The sequence below is a fragment of the Lontra canadensis genome, unplaced genomic scaffold (assembly GCF_010015895.1).
Source record: "Lontra canadensis isolate GAN:19392208 unplaced genomic scaffold, GSC_riverotter_1.0 scaffold1, whole genome shotgun sequence".
Lineage (NCBI taxonomy): Eukaryota > Metazoa > Chordata > Mammalia > Carnivora > Mustelidae > Lontra > Lontra canadensis.
The window spans coordinates 123,222,095-123,242,029 of NW_022630995.1; the positions used below are offsets into that span (position 1 = coordinate 123,222,095).

General features: G+C 35.7%; 1 protein-coding gene across 1 annotated transcript in view; it reads right to left on the minus strand.

The window, feature by feature from the left end:
- Nucleotides 1-3,989: 3,989 nt before the first annotated feature.
- Nucleotides 3,990-19,935, minus strand: part of ASIC5 (acid sensing ion channel subunit family member 5) — a 29,651-nt gene continuing 13,705 nt past the window's right edge. The window contains exons 5-10 of the mRNA XM_032874896.1: nt 17,651-17,800; nt 16,324-16,471; nt 13,884-13,940; nt 11,463-11,631; nt 5,967-6,058; nt 3,990-4,252 (exon numbers count right to left, since the gene is read on the minus strand). Coding sequence (XP_032730787.1) covers nt 4,062-4,252; nt 5,967-6,058; nt 11,463-11,631; nt 13,884-13,940; nt 16,324-16,471; nt 17,651-17,800 — 807 coding nt within the window. The 3' untranslated portion in view covers nt 3,990-4,061. The remainder of the gene's footprint in view (nt 4,253-5,966; nt 6,059-11,462; nt 11,632-13,883; nt 13,941-16,323; nt 16,472-17,650; nt 17,801-19,935) is intronic.

The following is a 19,935-nucleotide window of genomic DNA, read 5'->3' on the forward strand; positions in this document are numbered from 1 at the left end:
TTCCCATTTAGCATAACAAATTAAATTGCCCAAGAGGTGAAATTAATTTACTTAAGCTGGAAGCCAGTAATGGCAAAGCGCTCTATTTTATCTAATAAGTGCATTCCATGATGGGTTCAGGTATAGGTAAGGCCACAACAAGATGGGTTTTTTTGTTTTTGTTTTTGTTTTTTTCTTTTTTGCTCCCCGATCTTCAGTTTCTTAGTAACACTAATGTCATCCCTGTAGCATCACTGCACCTTCCAAGTTGCTCTTTCAGCTTTTGGGTGCTGCCCTTCACAGCTTCAACTGAGTTCCTACATGATCTTGTCCCCTTTTAATAGGAGGGCTATGTAGGGGCCCCAACCTTTATTACATCTACTGTTATTTGCCTTAGGTTGTGTCACTGGAGGTTGATTCTTTGTTGGTTCTCATGTCACAAGCTTAAGGTTGTTTGTACCCCCAATATTTCAAATGCTTCAGAGCTATTCCATTTCTCTGTAGGTGACAGTGGTGTAACTTTGACTTTCAAAGCCCAGACTCTCTGTATTCCCATATTCCTCAATTTCCAAAGAGGTAACACTTGTATATTTAAAATTCTGGGAAATCGTTTGGATGCCGAACATGGCAACCGACCAAAGATTAATACTCATCCCAAATAGTCTCCTCCATTTCATTGTGTTTGCTATTCAATTATTTAGCCCCTTGATCATTTAAGCAAAAAAAAAAAACAAAAACAAAAACAAAAAAAAAACCGAATATAGCAAAGATTCAGTTGGCAATTGATGGTACTTCTCAGCCACGTGGTCCAACTCTCCTCTGGCCTGTTACCATACAGTATTGGCACGGTACACTTGGAACATAGTCATAAAGAAGTACCCTCACAAGGGAGCACTCTGTCTTTCCAAGTTCCCAGGAGAACTTTGGACAAAAAATGAGGCCCATCTTGCTTGTTTGTTTGTTTGTTCCTTATACCAGTCTCAATTTTACCTTGTTTTGTGTTTCATTTTCTTTCCCTTTCCTCATCAGTAATTTCACTTTTACAAAGGCGATTAACAGAAACATTTCCCCTTTCATTCAGCTTTTTCATTTCAATTAATTTTGCCAATCTTGCAGGGGTCAAAGCTATATCATGCAAAGTAAGTGGATAAGACTGGTCTCTGTTAATCTGTTTTAAAGTTTTTACAACTTTAAACCTAGGTTACGGTAACAACCATTGGGCATCAGAATCTCATGAAATCCATAATACCTATTGTCTCCCCAAAGTAATTCTGATCTATTGATTCAGGAATCCAAAAGCTACTCCTTATATTGCTCTGCATTGTCCAATTCTCTTGACTGGCATTAATGTTCCAGGGTCTAGAGTCTGGAGTGTAGGATCTTGGGTCTGAATTAAGAGAAGTGAAGCTTACATTCTAAGAATCTCCATTCTTAATCAATTGCTGTTTTCATTAAAGCAATCCTTATTTAATTTGTTTTAAATGATATATATTTGTAATTTTTAAAAAGATTTTATTTATGTATTTATTTGTTTGTTTACTTGTGAGTGAGTGGGAGTGGGAGAGAGCATAAGCAGGGAGGGGAGAAGCACAGGGAGAAGCAGGCTCCCTGCTGAGCACTGAGCCCCATGCAGTGCTCTATCCTAGGATCCCAGGATCATGACCTGAGCTGAAAGCTGATGCTTAACCATCTGAGCTACCCAGGTGCCCCTATATTTGTAATTGTTAAGAATATCAGAAGATAACTTAATGAAATTCATGTGAAATATTTAGGATTTCTTACAATTCAGGATTCATTAAGTCCAAAAAAATAGGAGTCATTCCAATTATATTCTGCTACTTTCTCATTTTATGTTAGGCATACAATATTTGCAGAGTCGTTCTTCTATGAATCACTCACATTACAAATTGTTTAAATTTTTTTTCAATGTGTTAAAAATGATTAAGAATAGTACCTCCTTGGTTGAGCTTTACAGATTTGGATAAGAAGAGGGAAAAGAATTGTAATATAAGAAGGGAGAAGCTGGGCTGCCTGGGTGGCTCAGTGGGTTAAGCCTCTGCCTTCAGCTCAGGTCCTGATCTCAGGGTCCTTCCTGGGATCAAGTCCCGCATCGGGCTCTCTGCTAGGCGGGGAGCCTGCCTCCTCCTCTCTCTCTCTCTCTTTCTCTACTTGTGATCTCTCTCTCTGTCAAATAAATAAAATCTTAAAAAAAAAAAAAGAAGGGAGAAGCTGCCTTGCGCTAAGCTTGAGACTCAGTCATACTATTAGCACAACAAATGATTTTTCACAACTGTCAAAGCAAAGCAGAACAAAACAAAAACAAACAAACAAAAAAACTATGGCTTTTCAACCAAATGTTTTATTCTATTTTTTGGTCCACAGGACAAAGAAATGAGTTGATTTTCACATTGTACTGTCATCATTCTTATATTTCCTGTGTATTCATTCACCTTATTTCCTTTTGTTCCGTTTTCCCACTTCTCATTCCCTTTTTCATTACAGGCAATCTTTCTAATGTGTTTTTTATGTAAATATTTAATACTATATTTTTATTTACTTTTTAAAGACATATATACTTGTTCTGTGTACATGTGTATTCAATTTATGCAAACTCTCGCATGATAGCTTTTGGGAGGGTTTTATGTTTTTATTTATTTACTTTTTTATTTTTATTTTATTTTTTTAAAAGATTTTATTTATTTATTTGACAGACAGAGATCACAAGGAGGCAGAGAGGCAGGCAGAGAGAGAGGGGGAAGCAGGCTCGCTGCTGAGCAGAGAGCCCGATGTGGGGCTCGATCCCAGGATTCTGAGATCATGACCTGAGCTGAAGGCAGAGGCTTAACCCACTGAACCACCCAGGTGCCCCAGGTTTTATGTTTTTAATAAAGCTTTTTTCTTTTCTTTTTTTTTTTAAGGGATTTTATTCTTTCTTTTTGTAAGAGATTTTATTTATACATTTGAGAGAGAGAGAGCACATGGAAGTGAGAGCATGGGCCTGGGGGAGGCGTAGTGTGAGAGGGAGAGGCAGACTCAGTGCTGAGCAGGGAGCCCAACAGGGGCTCCATCAGGACCCCAGGATCATGACCTGAGCTGAAGGCAGACTTTAACTGTCTGAGCCACTCAGGAGTCCTTTAAGCTTTTTATTTATCTAACACTTCATTTTTTTAAAGATTTATCAATATATCAATATTTGGAGGTGATCACATTTAACCCACAGTGTGTCTCTGCTGCTTTGTCTTTGAGAGCATGTCCCCACACCACTAACATAGGTCTCCTCACTGACAGCTATGTAGTTGAGGAAACTCCTAGCCTGTCACGTTTCTGTTGGAGAATTTCCCTGAAGTATTTATCATGATTGGGATTTCCAGGTCATGGGATAGACATATTTCTTATTTGCTTGAGTCCTGTCTAATTGCACTAGCTTCATTTCCAGGGCACTTAAATAAGTACATGGAGATACTTGGAGAACCTGACAAAACACTATGTACTCCTAGTATACCATAAACTTAACTCTATTTATAAATAAATTTATTTTAGGTATTTGCCTGGATAGGCTATAGAGATTCCTGATCCTCCAAAAGTCATACATACAGTAGAACTCTCCAGACAAAATAAAATTATGTTGCATTTTAGTGAAAGTAAAAATTCTCTGAAATTTTGTAAAGCTCAAATTACACATATTATTCTTTCAATAAAAAAGTATCTTCTCTCCTTATATACAATTCATTTACCAGGTCCAATTTTCATATCCAGTCACAAAGAGTGTCTTTGCATTACACACTCATTGATTAAAAAATATATTTATGAAATGCCTACCACACAACCTCTACTGTTATAGGTGCTGGGAATTCAATGGTGAAAAAAATTAAATGGCACTGTTTTTTTTTATATTTGTAAATTAATATTTGTACCTAAATATGGACAGAGATAAGATATGCATAAAGAAATAGATACCTACAATGATTTTTATTGAATCCCTAAACTATAAGATCAAGTAAGTTACATAACAATGAATTAGCTGTGAATAAATTTGAATGTATTATGAAGAGAAGAACAAAAGCTTTTGTCCTACACGAACATTAGCATTCTTCTATGTGATTTCTCTTCCCCAGACGATCCTGAGGTGGACGAGTCCCCAGCGTGATGTCAGGTATCTTCAGCAAGAACAAAATGCATATCCAGTAGAAATTGGTGAATATATATTCAATAATTTCTATAATTGTAATCATACTGGCCCCACAAAATAGGCCCAGTTGACCGCCAACATCTGCTGTAATAAAGCCAATAACGAAATTGAATAAATCATGTTTTTTATAAAAAGCAAATTATACATCACTGAAATTTAAAATATTTGAAACAAATAAGTTAATCATAGCTGATACTGTATGAAGATGAGTTAATTATATCATTTTAAGTTTGGTGTCATCTCAAAAAGGAGAGAGTTATAAAGAAAGAACAAACTGATGCCTTGAGTGAGAGAAAGGAGAGAGAGAGAGGGAGAGAAAGCAATTATAAAATCTGTTTCCAAGAATGTAACTCAAAGATTTAGGAAGATATTAAATCTAGGGAAATTAATAAAACATCATAGACAATTACAAATTCATTTCCCTGTGTTGAATGAAGAACAGAAATGTAATATTTAGATGGTTATATTGAGGGACGATGTTTTCCAGAAACAAATTTCTAAGCAATTTGGAAAACTATCTTTTTAAGCATTTGTAATATTTTATCCAATAAAGGCACATTACAAGATATTGCCCTGTGTGTAAGAAAGTTTTAAAACCTGTATTTGTCTTTGTTGTTTGTGATTCTTTTGTAGTAAAAAGTGACATAAAATTTACCATTTTAATAGATTTTAAGCTGTGGTTCTGTGGCATTAAGTACATTCACACTGTGTGCAACCATCATCACCACCCATCTTCAGAACTTCCTCAACTGAAATCCCATACCTGTTAAAAATAAATCACCCAATCCCCCATGCTTCTACCCCTGGCAACCACCATCCCACTTTTTGTCTCTATGAATTTGACTACTGAAGCACTAACTTCTTTTTTTTTTTTTAATTTTATTTTTTATAAACATATAATATTTTTTTCCCCAGGGGTACAGGTCTGTGAATCGCCAGGTTTACACACTTCACTGCACTCACCATAGCACATCCCTCCCCAATGTCCATAATAACCCCACCCCCCCAACCCCCCTCCCCCCAGCAACCCTCAGTTTGTTTTGTGAGATTAAGAGTCACTTATGGTTTATCTCCCTCCCAATCCCATCTTGTGAAGCACTAACTTCTTAAATAGAATACATTATTCATCTTTTTCTCGGTGCAAGGGGCCATTCTTAGGATCCTGCTATTTTTTTAAAGAGGGGTAATTCAGTGTAGGTTGCCCCTAGAGCTTTGACGAATCTGTACATTTCCTCCCTATTCCGGGACTCAGCTGCCAGTGTGTGACTGCTGTCATTTTGCCTAAATCTGATACTCCTTACTGTCTCCAACATGACTTCCTCTAAATATTCAATGAGATCTAGGAAATCAGCAATTCGATTTGTTAAGGATGTAAACAGAGAAGGGTTGTAAATGGAAGGTTGAATTTTGCTTGGTGGGTCTCTTCAGTCCAGTTTGGGTGGAGTTCTGCGTGGAGGTCTGAGATGCCTGATAGTCCACTCAGAGGGAGGATTGCTGAAACACCCTACAAATAGACTACTCTACAGTGGTCATTTGCTGGGGGCGGGGTGGCATCTGAAGGGAAAGTAAGATGCTGTGTGTAAATAGGAGTGTCAGACTTTTCTTTGTGAAAGCTGGTGTGAGGTTTGCTGGAGGAGTGTCTAGAAAGTGGGAAAGTGCCAGATTTAAATGATAGACGAAAGACAGCCACTATCTCTTCTCCTCCATTGATAAGCTAAAACTTTAAGGACAAAAGAAAAAAAAAAAGACCCTGATAGAAAATGTCTTAGAAAGTGAGGAACAACTAAAGAACACTTACCAAGTAATTCATACACACTCACTGCTTTTTGCTGCTGAGTTATCTTATAGTTTAAGTCACTATAGTTTATTTCAATGTTCACAAGATTCTCCCTGGGGATAAAAGTAAAGTTAATCTAGCTCAGGATAGTCAGCACTACTTTTAATTCCTCTTTGATGAAAGTAATATTCATTTTTAATTCAGATATCATTTAATGTGGAATGAAACAGAGCACTGTGATCACAACAGCTTCATTTGGAAGGTACTCTTATACCTCGGTTGGTATTTAGGAAGAATAATTTTCCCCCAGATCTAATACTTCTATGCCTTATTCTTAAGAAAATTGGAAAAAGACATTACATGTAAATATCTATTGAGTAGATTGGCATATGTACAAACATGTAAATGGGTGTCTAATTTGAATTAAATCTGTCCTGGTGTAATCTGGAGAAACTACATGGTTTCCCTGAGTCTTGGTTTCTTCATCTCTAATAAGAATTTCAGAGTCAGGATTTTAGAGTTGTATGAGGAGAAATTAAATAATGTGTATAAAGAATGGCACAGAATCTGGTATATCCTGGGTATTCAATAGATGCAGTCATTTACTTTATAATATTGATATATTAAGGCAGAGACTCTGCTTTCTTAGTGCCTTCTAGAAATCTTTTTATGAGACCAGAGTGAATAAAAACTATTTTAAAATAACTCTTCAGGGGCGCCTGGATGGCTCAGTGGGTTAGGCCTCTGCCTTCGGCTCGGGTCATGATCTCAGGGTTCTGGGATCGAGACCCACATCGGGCTCTCTGCTCAGTGGGGAGACTGCTTCCTCCTCTCTCTCTGCCTGCTTCTCTGACTACTTGTGATCTCTCTCTCTCTGTTAAACAAATAAAATCTTTAAAAATTAAAATAAAATAACTCTTCATATAGTCTTCGACACACTCACATGCTCTGTCTCCAGCTCAGAACTTACTTTGAACTGCAGTAAAAATCCAACTGTCTCATGGTATTTTTTATTTGAATCTACAATAGTTATTTCAAATGGAACATATTCCAAGCCAAGCTCTTGCTGTTTCATCATTTATAATGTAATGACACTGAGAGCCAAATCCATGCATAAATATTTGTCTTACCTTCAAAATACATACAGAATCCAACCACCTCTCACCCCATTCTTTGCTACCATCATTGCCTAAGCTCTCAACATCTCACCTGGATTTTCCTAATAGCTTTCTGATTGGTCTTTCCACTTTCAGTTTTAATGTAAAAACTTCCCAGATACGTCCTAGTATACTCTAAGTTAAACTCCATGACCCTATCTCTACCACCTACCTTCTCGCTTCGAACTTTCTCAATTCATGCCCTACCATCCTTAGCCATTACTTACACTGCTTCCTGCCACACTAGTCTCCATTCTGTTCTATCCATACATGAGTCATGCTACTGACTTAGAATCTCCCTCTACATTTGATTTCCCTCTTTCTGGAATGTTCTTCCACCATTTATTATTGAGGCTAGTTCTTATATCTCCTTGAGATCAGCAGTTTTCAAAGTGTAATCACAGATGTTTAGGGGTCCCCAGTATCTTTTTGGGGGTTCATAAAGTCAAAATTATTTTCATAATATATGAACATATTATTTGACATTTTCACTCTGATTGTTATTTCAAGGAAGTAGCCACATTTATGTGGAACATCATTTGTACTTGAAAGGATGACTGGCAAACTACGGTTATCCAGACTATGATATTTGGTAGACATTGTCACAAAAATGGAGGAAATGCCTTGTCTCTTCAAGAGAAATAACTGATAATATTTGCAGTTAGTAATAAATTTCAAGCTTAGCTTTTATGCTATTTTTATAATTTTGGAAAATTTGTGTCTGTTACAATGAGCTTGACAACTCCCCAACTTTTAAAGCCTTTTCTGATAAATAATGATATTAAAATAAAATGTACATTATATAATTAATGGATCAATATTGGAAGATCTGCACAACTTGGAGAATTTTTCTAATAACAAATAGTGTTCAAAATCATTTATGGATGAAAGATCCATTGAAAGTACAAGATCAGTAGATATGAATTATTTAATAGATATTAAATATATTTTAAATATGAAAACTTCATGGGTATGTTTTGATATTTCACTACTTTCAAATGGCAACCTTCAAATGACACCCTTCCCTCTTTTTGTCCTATAAGAGAGAAGCCGATAAGAAAGTCCATGTACTTTTTCCTTTGACACCTGGAAAAGCTCAAACGCTTGAGATATCTCATCCAAGTCCTACTTCATGACCACAGTGAAAGGCAAAGTCAATTGTCTCTCCTGGTTCTTCTAAGCTAAGAGAGGCTCTGCTTGGGAGATCCCAGAGACTTCCAGAAATTCTCATTACATGACCACTGAAATTTTTCCATACAGCCTTGATGCATCTGTGGCATCATAGGTCCCAACACCCAAATCAAATTTTGAATGGAGAGACAATCCCACTCCCCACGGGGCAACCATATGGTACAACTTACAATTAACATATAAGAAATTACACGTGTTGCATTTTGATGAGTTATCAAAGAAAAATGTCACATATCTACAAAGGCTATTAAAATATGTCTCTATTTCCCAGTCATATATCTGTTTGACCCCAGATTTTCTTTACATTCTTCAAGCAAAATAAAATAAATCAAGATTAAGTGCAAAAGTGAGAATCCAGCTGTCGTCTATTAAGCCAGACACTGAAGAAATTTACAATATTCCAAGATAATACCATTCTTCTTCTTGAATTATTTTTTGTTTCCAAAAACAGTTTGTAAAAAGCTTTTTATCTATATTGCCACATAGTACATTCATTATTGTGATTGTAAATGAGTTAATATATAGCATTTTAATGGTTTAAATTTCCAGTGTGACAAAAATCGACACAACTCACACAAAGAAAAGCTCATTGGACTCTTCAGTAACTTTAAAGAATGCAAAGGGACCTTGAGATCAGAAAGTTTGAGGACCACTGCTTTAGGTCTTTACTCAATTGTCAGCTTCTCAGGTAGATCTTACCTGATCACAATCCTCAACACTGAGAACAACCCTCCCTGACTTTGGCTTCCTAAGGCCCTTTTTCTGCTTCCTTTCTCTCCATAGCACTTAGCACTCCCTGACATGACTATATATACATAGAGTTCATCTTCACCCCAGTGAAAATAAGTGCAACAAATCAGAGTTTTGTCTTTTGTTCACTGAGGAATCCTTAATGTCTAGAACACCCAAATCCCGACACATAATAGGTGCTCATTACATATTTGTAAAATGAACAAATAGGGGAACAAACTGAAGATGAAACAAATGAACAAAGGAGTAAATACTAACCTGTCTGTTTTATAAGCTGAGGTGGAAACCAACCACCTGATGATTTTCAGAGAGCAACAATAATTGTCATGAAGAATGATTCCTATTCACAGTGTTTCCTAGAATTATGTGGTGTCCTCCAATATATCTTAGAAACATGGCTGTAAATCACTCTTCTAATTATTCAGAGTTTTAGAAATCAATATTCTCAAGTACACTTAATTCAAAATATATCATTAATATGTTTACTTAATTTCCATTGGTTTAACCCAGGGTAACAAGAGAATGTGCTAGGTGTAAATAGATAATCAGGGGGTACTGTTATATAATAATAAAACAATAATAATAAAATAATAAAACAGTTGTCAAACTGAAGAAAATAATAAAGTTGTCTTGGAAGTCCAATAATTTTAGTAATATTGCAATCTTTTTGTCCCCCATCGTGCTCCTAATTTGCATGTACATTGATAATACTGTTTAATTTCCTAAGCACAAACCTCATAAATATTTCCAATCATTAACCATCTGTATTTTTGAGAGATGATAAATTTATACCTTACAAAAATAGTGTGATGTTTACTCAATTTCTCTCAGGCAAGTGACTTCCCCAGTAATTGGGTCTCATTGAATCTATGCCATGTGAGGCTGTTGCTGACTCCCCATTATAAAGATGATAGGAAGCTTGGCCTGAGGAAGGCAGTAGTATGGAACTGAATATGAGGATAAACTTTGGCTGATTCTTGGCCAGTTTCATTAGTAAAACAAATGAACTTTTAAAATTTTTCCATTTGAATTTAACATATTTTCAAGAAAAGTCATATGAAATTATTTGTTTTATGCAAAACGCATTCATTCCCCTTAATATAGCATTCATACTCAAGTAGCTGAAAGTATTTACGTAGTGTTTTTTAAATGCAATAAACACTCCATTTTTCCTTGATCTCCTTACCATTATTAAAATCCAGATATTTTATAATTTCATCTCTCCTGACACAGACAGATATTCCTGGACTTAAGTCCTGAGCAATTTCAATCCATCATGAGGTATATTAAGTAATGATGTAACTCAGGAGACCTCGATCTGCCAAAAGGCACACAGACTGCACCTCTCAGTCATACTTAAGTCTAACAGAAATAATACCATAAATAAATCACATTCCCATATTAAAATGGAATACAAAGAGACATCTCTTCTGGACACAAGAACATTAACAAAGAGGTAATCTCAAATTTTCATGCCCTTCATCTTTGTAAATGCTAAGTGTTTGAAATCATACCTATCAACCCTGTCTTGAAGAAAGTACTTTTTCTTGCTGACTTGTAAAGATCACTTCATTGTCTGGGCATTTCCATGGGGAAAGTATTTTATTTATTTTGTGAAAAGAAACACCGGGCTAAAAGTGGAATCAAAATGTGCTTTCATCGTTAGATACCTGGCTTTTAATGAGTTAATACATATTCATTTTACTAAAGTACAAACTCCCATGGACTGCTGTTTCAGGCACTCTGCTTAAAAATATTAACAAAAAACAAAGAGAAAGGTTAAGGTTGCTCCCTCCTTTTAGAACAAAGAGTTCTCTATGAAGTTTGATTTGTGATTTTGAAGCGGCAACGTGGTGTAATGGAAAGAGAACTAAGTTAATCTTGGCTAATCAAACTTGGAAGGATATATCTTTGTGGAAAAATATAGGGCGACTGGAGTCCTAGGTCTTGGGCCCAAGTTCTCTCTGTGTCTCGGACTACCTTCCTAGGACAGTTACTCGAGATGTTGTGTGTGTCAGTTTCCTTGCCTGTAAAATGAGAATAATAATTTGTGCTCCAACAACCTTACAGTTATTAAAACATTCAAACTATGTGATACTCAGGTGAGGAATTTTCCTATTTTAAAGCATCAGTTGATACTCGTCAGTCGTGTTATTTTCCCCAGTCAGTCCACAAAGGTGAGATCATGAACAAATTCCTCAAGCAGGCCTCATTTTGACTTTTCACACAATGAAATTGAAGGACTGAAAGACATGACCTTACCCACTTTTAAAATTCTAGATTTTCATGGTTAATTTCGTGATGTAAGCCACCGCCTCCTTTGATTGTTCAGAATTTTGTTTCCTTGGCCTTTAGAAGTTTTTGAGTAAATAAAATGTTCCTGTTAGTTACAAATAATTTACAAGACTAAAAGGATTACCTGATATATTCCTGACTTTGATTTAATTTCTTCGAAAGATATTTCAAAGCTTTTTGACTTGGGAAAGTAGAATAAGAAATAGTAGCAGGATATTCTGTTTCTTCACAAGGAACAGGACAGCTAGAATTATGTGTTCCCATTGTGCATAATCCCTTATCTTCAATGAGGTCTGGAATGAAAATCAGGGTATTCAGAGAAGAGGACTACTCCATAGTTGGGAGGACAGAGCTGTTACAAATTTTATTATTTTACTTTCAATGCTAAAAAAGTGGCTAACAATTTCCATCATTACTTTCTTGGCAAACGGTGTTTATATTTTATTTAGATTTCAGTGTAAATATAGCAAAGGAGATGGAAAATGAAACACTTAGGTGTTGTTATCCTTTAAATTCATTGAGTCATTGGATTCTGATTTTTGTTAGAAATCAGAAATTCTTCTCGAAAAGTCTCTGGGCTTATTTCCATAAAATAGTATCCATTTGGACAGGAAAACGTTGGAAAGTTGTTTATGTGACATTGTGTCACTCTGAGAAGAAATTTCAAACACAATCATGAAAGCCAATGACGCAGGTTTAAAGTAAACTTACCCTTGGGTTTATCCCAAGTTCTAACTGAAATATGTGGCTGGGTGTTGAGGTTCTCTCGTACCTGTGGACCCAGTGACTTCTAAATCAGCCAGAGGTTCTCCGTCCTCTGCCTTCTCTAGACTTCTGTAGAACAATCAGACTATCTATGCAAATGTATACTGAAAAAATCCCCTACAGGAGGTGATATATGTCTCCAGCGTTCCTCTTGTCCACATCCCAGTGTCCAGTCCACTGCTTCCCACTCTTGGTAGATATTCCGGTTCTTATTTTCCCTGTGGCTTTGTTACTGAAACTCTTTGTTCTTGTGAACCCTTTGTTCACCAAGACCCCCTGATTAATGATAAACTTGGGACTTTTTTTCCCCCAGAATCTAACCTTGATACTCCTTTAGGACATGACATTCGCACACACCCTCTAGTTGTTTACACTGGTTAAAACCACCATTCTTTCCCTCTACTCACACAGACACGGTTCACTCACACACACATACTCTCACAAACACATACTTGTCTGTGTATCCGCATATCCTACAACACTCTCTGAAGAACTACATGCACGGTTGTTTTCCCAAACTCTCTCTCCAGCCCCCATCGGGAATAGGAAATTATAAGAAATTTGATAATGTACCTCTTAACTCCACTGGTCACTAATCTGACTTCTGCATAGTCAGCTTGGAAGCTATTAAAAAAATATATGTGATCCCTTCTACCCATATCCATTCCATGAGATACTTTACAACAATGGAAAAGAAACTGTGAATTTCTTTTTTTTTCTTTTATTATTTTTACATTTTTTTAAAATTTTTAATTTTTTTTAGAAACTGTGAATTTCTATTCCTGGTTTACTGGAGGTATTTCCACAATGGGATAGGATAGCACGTTTTATAGGCGAGTATATAATATTCCATTTTAATTAAAAAACCCCAGTGATTTAACATCATAAATATGGAGCTACATATGTGGAAAAAAATAAAGGTAGACTATACTAGAGTGTTAATATTGGTTAGGGGTTAAGATAAACAATATGAAAGCAAAAAAAAAAAATGTTGCTTAAGAAGAAACTGTCCCCAGTAAAGGTGGCATGTATGATTTTGATTTCATTTGCATAAAATTTTATGTATGCCTATATATATATAACATATGTATTTATATATGATATGTGTATAATTAAACGGATAAATGAAAGAATGGTCACATAAATAATGACAGTAATTCTCAGAGTGATGCAACTTCTACTGATTTCCACAAGATTGTTCTCTGTTCTGCATGTTTGAACTAGTCACAATATGCATGCTTTATGTAATAAGAAAAATACAACAAAGCTATTTTGGTATCAAATTAAAAAACATAAAAGTTAGAAATAAAAATCAAAACTGTCTTGCTGTTACTTTGGCACTGAAAATATTTAATTCAGATTTATCTTGAAATCAGAGGGTTTTGATTTCTTTGTTTTGTTTTACTGCGTCTATAAAAGCTACTTAATTTTAAGAATACTGAAAAACTCCCTCTTTACAATCTCTATTCTGTTTCATTTCTGGACTAGCTATAGTATAATTTAGTGGCTTGTATAGGGGCACCTGGGTGGCTCAGTTTTTAAGCATCTGCCTTTGGTTAAGGTCATGATCTCAGGATCCTGGGATGAGGCCCCATGTCGGAGTCCCTGCTCAGTGGAGGGCCTGTTTCTCCCTCTTCCCCTGCCACTCCCCCTGCCTGTGCTCTCCTGCTCTATCTCTGTCAAATAAATAAATAAAATCTTAAAAAAATAAAATAATGTCTTGTATAACTTTAAACATCTTTCATATAAGTCCTGAGAATAAAGAAAGTAAACCACTTACCAAGTGTAGGAGAAACACAGTTGTAAAACGTTTGTAGGTCACATTCTATCCCATTTCCTTAAAAATAATAAGTGTAAACATAGAGACTTTATATTTTATGAAATAAGTGGTATAATGACAAAAATACCTTCCATCCATCCATCCGTCAGTCCGTCCATCCATCCATCCGTCAGTCCGTCCATCCATCCATCCATCAGTCCATCCATCCATCCATCCATCCATCCATTCATCTGTCCATTCTTTTGCAAAACAAAACAAGACAAAACAAAAACTATGCAAACATGCTAATATCTAAAGAAAATATACATTGGGAGGAAAAATAATGATGTTTTTATTTCCATGTTTCTTTTTTTTCTCTGCCTATATACTAATTTTAAAAATGTAGCTTGGAAATTTATAATTGTTTTCACATTTATCATCTCATCTGTTCAAGTAGCTGTAGGGGAGTAGGGTTTGGTTCACCTTCTGTCCTTCTCCCTCTATCCATTGATTGATTGATTTTTATTTTTTACGGTATTAGTTGAAGGATGCACATCTTTTTGTGCGCTTTCTTTTTCTTGTTTTATTTCTATTTAAATTCCAGTTAGTTTCCATACAGTGTAATATTAACATCAGGTGCACAATTTAGTGATTCAACACTTAACATCCATTGATTTAAATATATATACAAAAACTCGTACAACTGGTGGTCTGCTTTTCTAGCAGTCAGGTAAGTACCAATATTATTAATCACTGGCTGTGGACCTTGAGAGGAAATTGTAAAATCAATATGGAGCAGAGCTGAGTTTGATCCTAGGCTGATTCTAAAGCTTTAGTCATTGCACCTTAACACAGATACTTGTCTACTGCTATAACCCTTTGGTCCCTAGGGTTAGTCACAGTGTTTACTCAATGCTCTTGCAAATAACCAAGAGGGATTGTCTATTTACAAGTTGTAGATAAACTTGGCTTACTATGAGGACGTTTCTTGGTAAGGGAAATGAAAGAAGCAAAAAGAAAAGAAATCTACTTCCAGCATTAAATTTATTTAAAAAACTTCTCTTTTCCAAAGTATGCTTTGCTTCTTCCAATGATATTTGTCCTGTTACAAAGAACAATGACATTTTGGAAACAATCCATATCCAAAAAGCGGATTTTTTGGGATTGCCTTTGCAAATTGTTAGTAGAGGTACTTCAGTTACTTCAGTTAATGTCTATAGATCTCAATTTCATCATCTATAAGTAGATTCAGAAGGATATGTGAGGATCAAACTAAATAAGATACCATTTTGAAGGCACTTGGTATATGCTAAAGTTCATAAAAATGCCATGCTTTGTATTTTATAGTTCATGTTGTCTAGTTTCTGGTCCATATTTGTTATCCAGTTCTATTTGCAAGGAATAATATATTTTAAAATTTTAAACATTATAATACATCCACCAATTCAGATGTTTCCCCCCAGAAACTTTGGAAAGATAATTGGCCATGACAAATCAGATCCAGCATGAGCGTTTTACAGAATGAGAGTTTCGAATAACCAGAATTCTAGAAAAAAGGAAGTGATGATTCTCCAAATTCTAAGAAGCAATTTGTTAACGAGGCATGGCATTAGTCTATCTGTGTGTGAGAGATAGCGTGTGTACGTGTGTGTGCGCACCTGTGTGTGTGAGATAGGCCACAACAGCCAATTTAAAAAAATTTAAACAGGCATTGCCTTTGACCCACTCTGTCTTTCTTTATGTATTTGCAGGCCAGTGGGTATGAGGCAAATCTGAATAAAAATAACCAAGGCTTATATAGGATGTATTCTGTGTCAGGGGTGTTTTAAACCACTTACATGCTTCTTTCATCTATATGACAATCCTCTAAGGTAGGACACTGTTAGGATTCTCCCCCATTTTATAAGAAGTACCGAGAGGTTTAGTCTAAGGTCATGGAGAGGAGAACTTGCGTAGCTGAGATGAGCAGAGGTTCAGAGTCCAGCTCTGACCCACCCACTCTGCTCTATGGCTTTCTTCAGTGTTTGCTGCTGATGTCCCTGGCTCTGGAAATGTTCCAGATTGTTCGCAAAGGGAGCCTGGAATTTGTTTGTTTGTTTGTTTTCTGATGATAAAGAAAAGAATTTCCCAATAATGACATATTCAGGGTTGATTAACATTTTTATAGATGATCTAATTTTTCATTCAAATTGAGAAAATGGGGACGATCAATTTTAGATACTTAAGAGCACCCAATTTTACATCCTGAAAATAAGAATTGGAGATTAACTTGATTTTCTTTTCTTTTCTGGAAATCTCTGGCCTGTTTCACAATTTAAGATCTGTTGGTGGGGGTTATATGTGTCAAGTAGACGACTTTCTGACATAGATTTCATAAGAATGGAAAACAATTTTATGGTATGTTATTTTCCATGATTCAAGTTAAGCTTGCATAAGAGGAAATTGATCATTCTTTTTTTACCAGGAAGCAGAAAAGGTAAACATCCACATTGTTCTTGTATGTGTTGAGCTTTACATTCCTTCAAGCAACCAGAAGTGCTATAGCTACTAAAATTCTGTAGCTTGATGTTAGGATTGCATTCTCCCCAGGGGTATTCTTGATGAACTGTCTTAAGAGAAAACAAACATGTGGTTCAGGAGGTATATCTGAGACAACCCACACATTTCCATTCCAACAAGAGAAGCTAATATATACTTTTTTTACTTTTCTCTTGGAGCTCTTTCTTTCTTTCTTTCTTTTTTTTTTTTTTCAATTGACTACATTTGCCTGCATTGCTTACTCTTTTAGCCTGAAAATCCCCAAAGGTAAATATAACAGTGGTCCTTTAACACCTATCCCAAATGCTCTGTACCTAAAATGTATCAATAAAATCAGACAGACTGACTGCTCTAAATATTAAATCACGTAATAAAAAATAGTATCATTTATGGAAATAACATGTTAGCATATTCATAGGTCCACCCACAAAACACCAACCAAAATGACAGGCAAAAAATCTTTTATTGAGCACTTACTATGTTCTAGGCAATATGGTAAGTGGTTTTTAAAAAAAAAAATATTTAAGATTTTATTTATCCGTTTGAGAGAAAGAGAGCACAGGAGAAGGGGCAGAGGGAGTGGGGAGAGAGAACCTCAAATAGATTCCCCCCTGAGTGCAGAGCCCAGCATGGGGCTCCATCTCAAGAGCCTGAAATCATGAGCTGAAATCAAGAGCTAGATGCATAGCCTACTGAGCCACCTAGGCATCCTGGTAAGTGCTTTCTTGACGTTGTTTCACTTAAACGTTGTAGTTACTATAGTAACTATGAAAAAGAGGTCTTTTTCTCAGAGAGAGGAGATAGAATTTCAGGACAGTAATTAAGGAAATTGTAGAGCAAGTGGCTGGCAAATGGGAATCCGCCAGACATGCCTGACTCCAAGATTCCTTGCTCTTCCCACTTATTTTTCTTCTTCCCAGACCATCCCATTGAGATAAAGCACAATTCAACAACTTGGGGTTCTCTTCATATTTACTGAACCTTTCCATTTCTAATGAAATTTGAAGTTACCTTGAATTTTCCAGGTTTCCCAGCTTTTATTTATATTGTACATGTGAATTCACTGATATTACTACATAGGTACCTCCTAGTAATGGGAAAGAATCTGAAATGAAATGAAATGTAAAACTTCCAGAAGTCTTCTAATGGCATGGCAGAAAGAGGTTTCTAGTGGAAGAATTATTTAGGTGTATATCCATTTACTACCCTACTTGACTTCCTCAAATTCTAGACCTTGTACATCTATTTACCTTGACTTGGCGGATTGTTACTCGGGCATGCATTCCTACAGGTGACGACAAGCCTAAGCCATCAATCTGTGGCACCTTCTTTGGTGAATGGATAACAAAGATGATTCCAGCATCAACGAAACCGAGGGCTGGGTCATCAGTGAATTCCTCCTGAAAGAAACGACCCCAAATTTTCCCCAGTGACAAACTGATATCAATTCTACACAAGTTCAAGATTTCATTTTATTATCTCGTGATAGCATTTGACCTACTTAAAATTAAATATTTCCTAACAATATCCAATTTCTTTTTATATGCAAACTGAAAAATAACCCCCTAAGATGTACTTTTCATGGTTGAATCACATGTCGAGGAGTTAACAGTTTCCATAGATTACCTTCGCCTTAGATGAATACCATAGAACATATCATGACTGCTGATTGTCTGATTTCCCAGGGCCCTCTCTTCCCCTTGTGGTCTTTTGGTTGCTTCTTTCTTGCCTATTCTCTTCACTTTGTTTGTTTTAGAAAATCATTTGGCTCCTTTCTTCTTCTTGCAGTTAAAATCTCTGGCCTTCTTTAAAATTGAAATTCATTTCCCCCAAGAGTGAAGACATACACTATGTTTTTAACACCAATGCTCGTCAATAAATCCTAGGCTAGATGAAAAAAAAATGAACCCTAAACTTGTGGTATCTTGTTATCAAAGATCTTCCTTGACTTACAGTGAGGTTACATACTGATAAGCTCACTGTAAAGAAGAAATATCATAAACCAAAAATGCATTGAAAACACCTAATTTACAGAATATCTAGCTTAGCCTAATCTATCTTAAACATGTGTAGAGCACTCACTTTAGCCCAGAGCTGGGCAAAGTCATCTAACACAAAACCTATTTTTTAGTAGAATGTTGAACATCTTATGTAATTTATTGCATATGGAACCAAAAGCGAGAACCAGAATGGTTCTGTGGGTGTAGTATGATTGCCAGTGTATCAGTTACTTACACTGGTGATGGCATGGCTAGCTGAGAGCTGCCTCAGCCCAACATCATAAGAGATGGTCCCACATATCATTAGACCAAGAAAAGATCCAAATTCAAAATTTGAAGTATGACTTCGACTGCATGCATATCCCTTTTGCACCATTTGTAAGGTTGAAAAATTATAAGTTGAGACATTGTTAAGTCAGGGACTCTCTGTAGTTATAATTTCAGATTATAAGGCGAAAGAAAGGGTTTGGGAATATGATGACTTTTTTTTGTGAATGGATCAACTGCATATGTAATTACACTTAATAAACATGCTTAATATTCTATTTGTAGCTCAGGACCCTGTTTCTCCTCAGTCTGTTATGACTCTCTAAGAAACACGCAACTGGCTAGTGTGGGTAAGTATTTAAGAGCCATTTACTTATGGAATATTACTTTGCGTTTGTAGATTTTAATTGCATTCTAAAAATATTTGGGAAATTCTAGCTTGTAAAATTCATAATATAATATCTAAACAGACTATATGGCTAGTATTTAAATGTCCTGCAAATATAAATAAAATATAAGTACAAGTAAAAATATATATACATATTATAGATAAGACTATATATATGTGTGTGTATATATATATGCACACACACACACACACACACCATACACATATATATTTATGCACTATACTGTTGCAGTACTGTGTTAGGAAAAAAGTGTCTTGAGTGGAATACAAGAGGAAGTTATGAAACATGCCTTAAAGAAAAACTCTTTGAAATTAGCCCATGGCCTTATTCATTTGGATTGAGAGGTAGGATAGTTTAATGGGATTTGGGGAAACCAGGTTTACTTCTCAACTTCACATTAATCATATAACTTTGGATGCCTAATTTATCAGCATTTCAGAATCTTCATATATAAAACCATAAAAATGAAGCAGAATATCTCTGAGTGTATAATACTAAAAACAGTTGTGTAAGATACAACATAAGAATTACTCTTGGAGGTGAGCTACACCAAGTACCCTTTGAAAGCTAACAACCACTGTATTCCTCAGGTGTCTGGACATCTGCCTCTCAGGCCTAAACACTTAAAGACTTCTTGGACCAATTACAAATTTGTAGAAACTAGGGTTAGGCAGTTAATTTATACAGCATTCTTTATACAATGAGTATTTTTTTAGTCATCCTTTGGACTATAGATTCCATGGTTTGTCAAATGTGCATGCATGACTTCTTTCTAAAACATGTTACCTTTTTTACATAAAAGCCTTTCTAAAAATATTCTTAAAATACATAAAGTCATTTTAAATTAACTATATACAT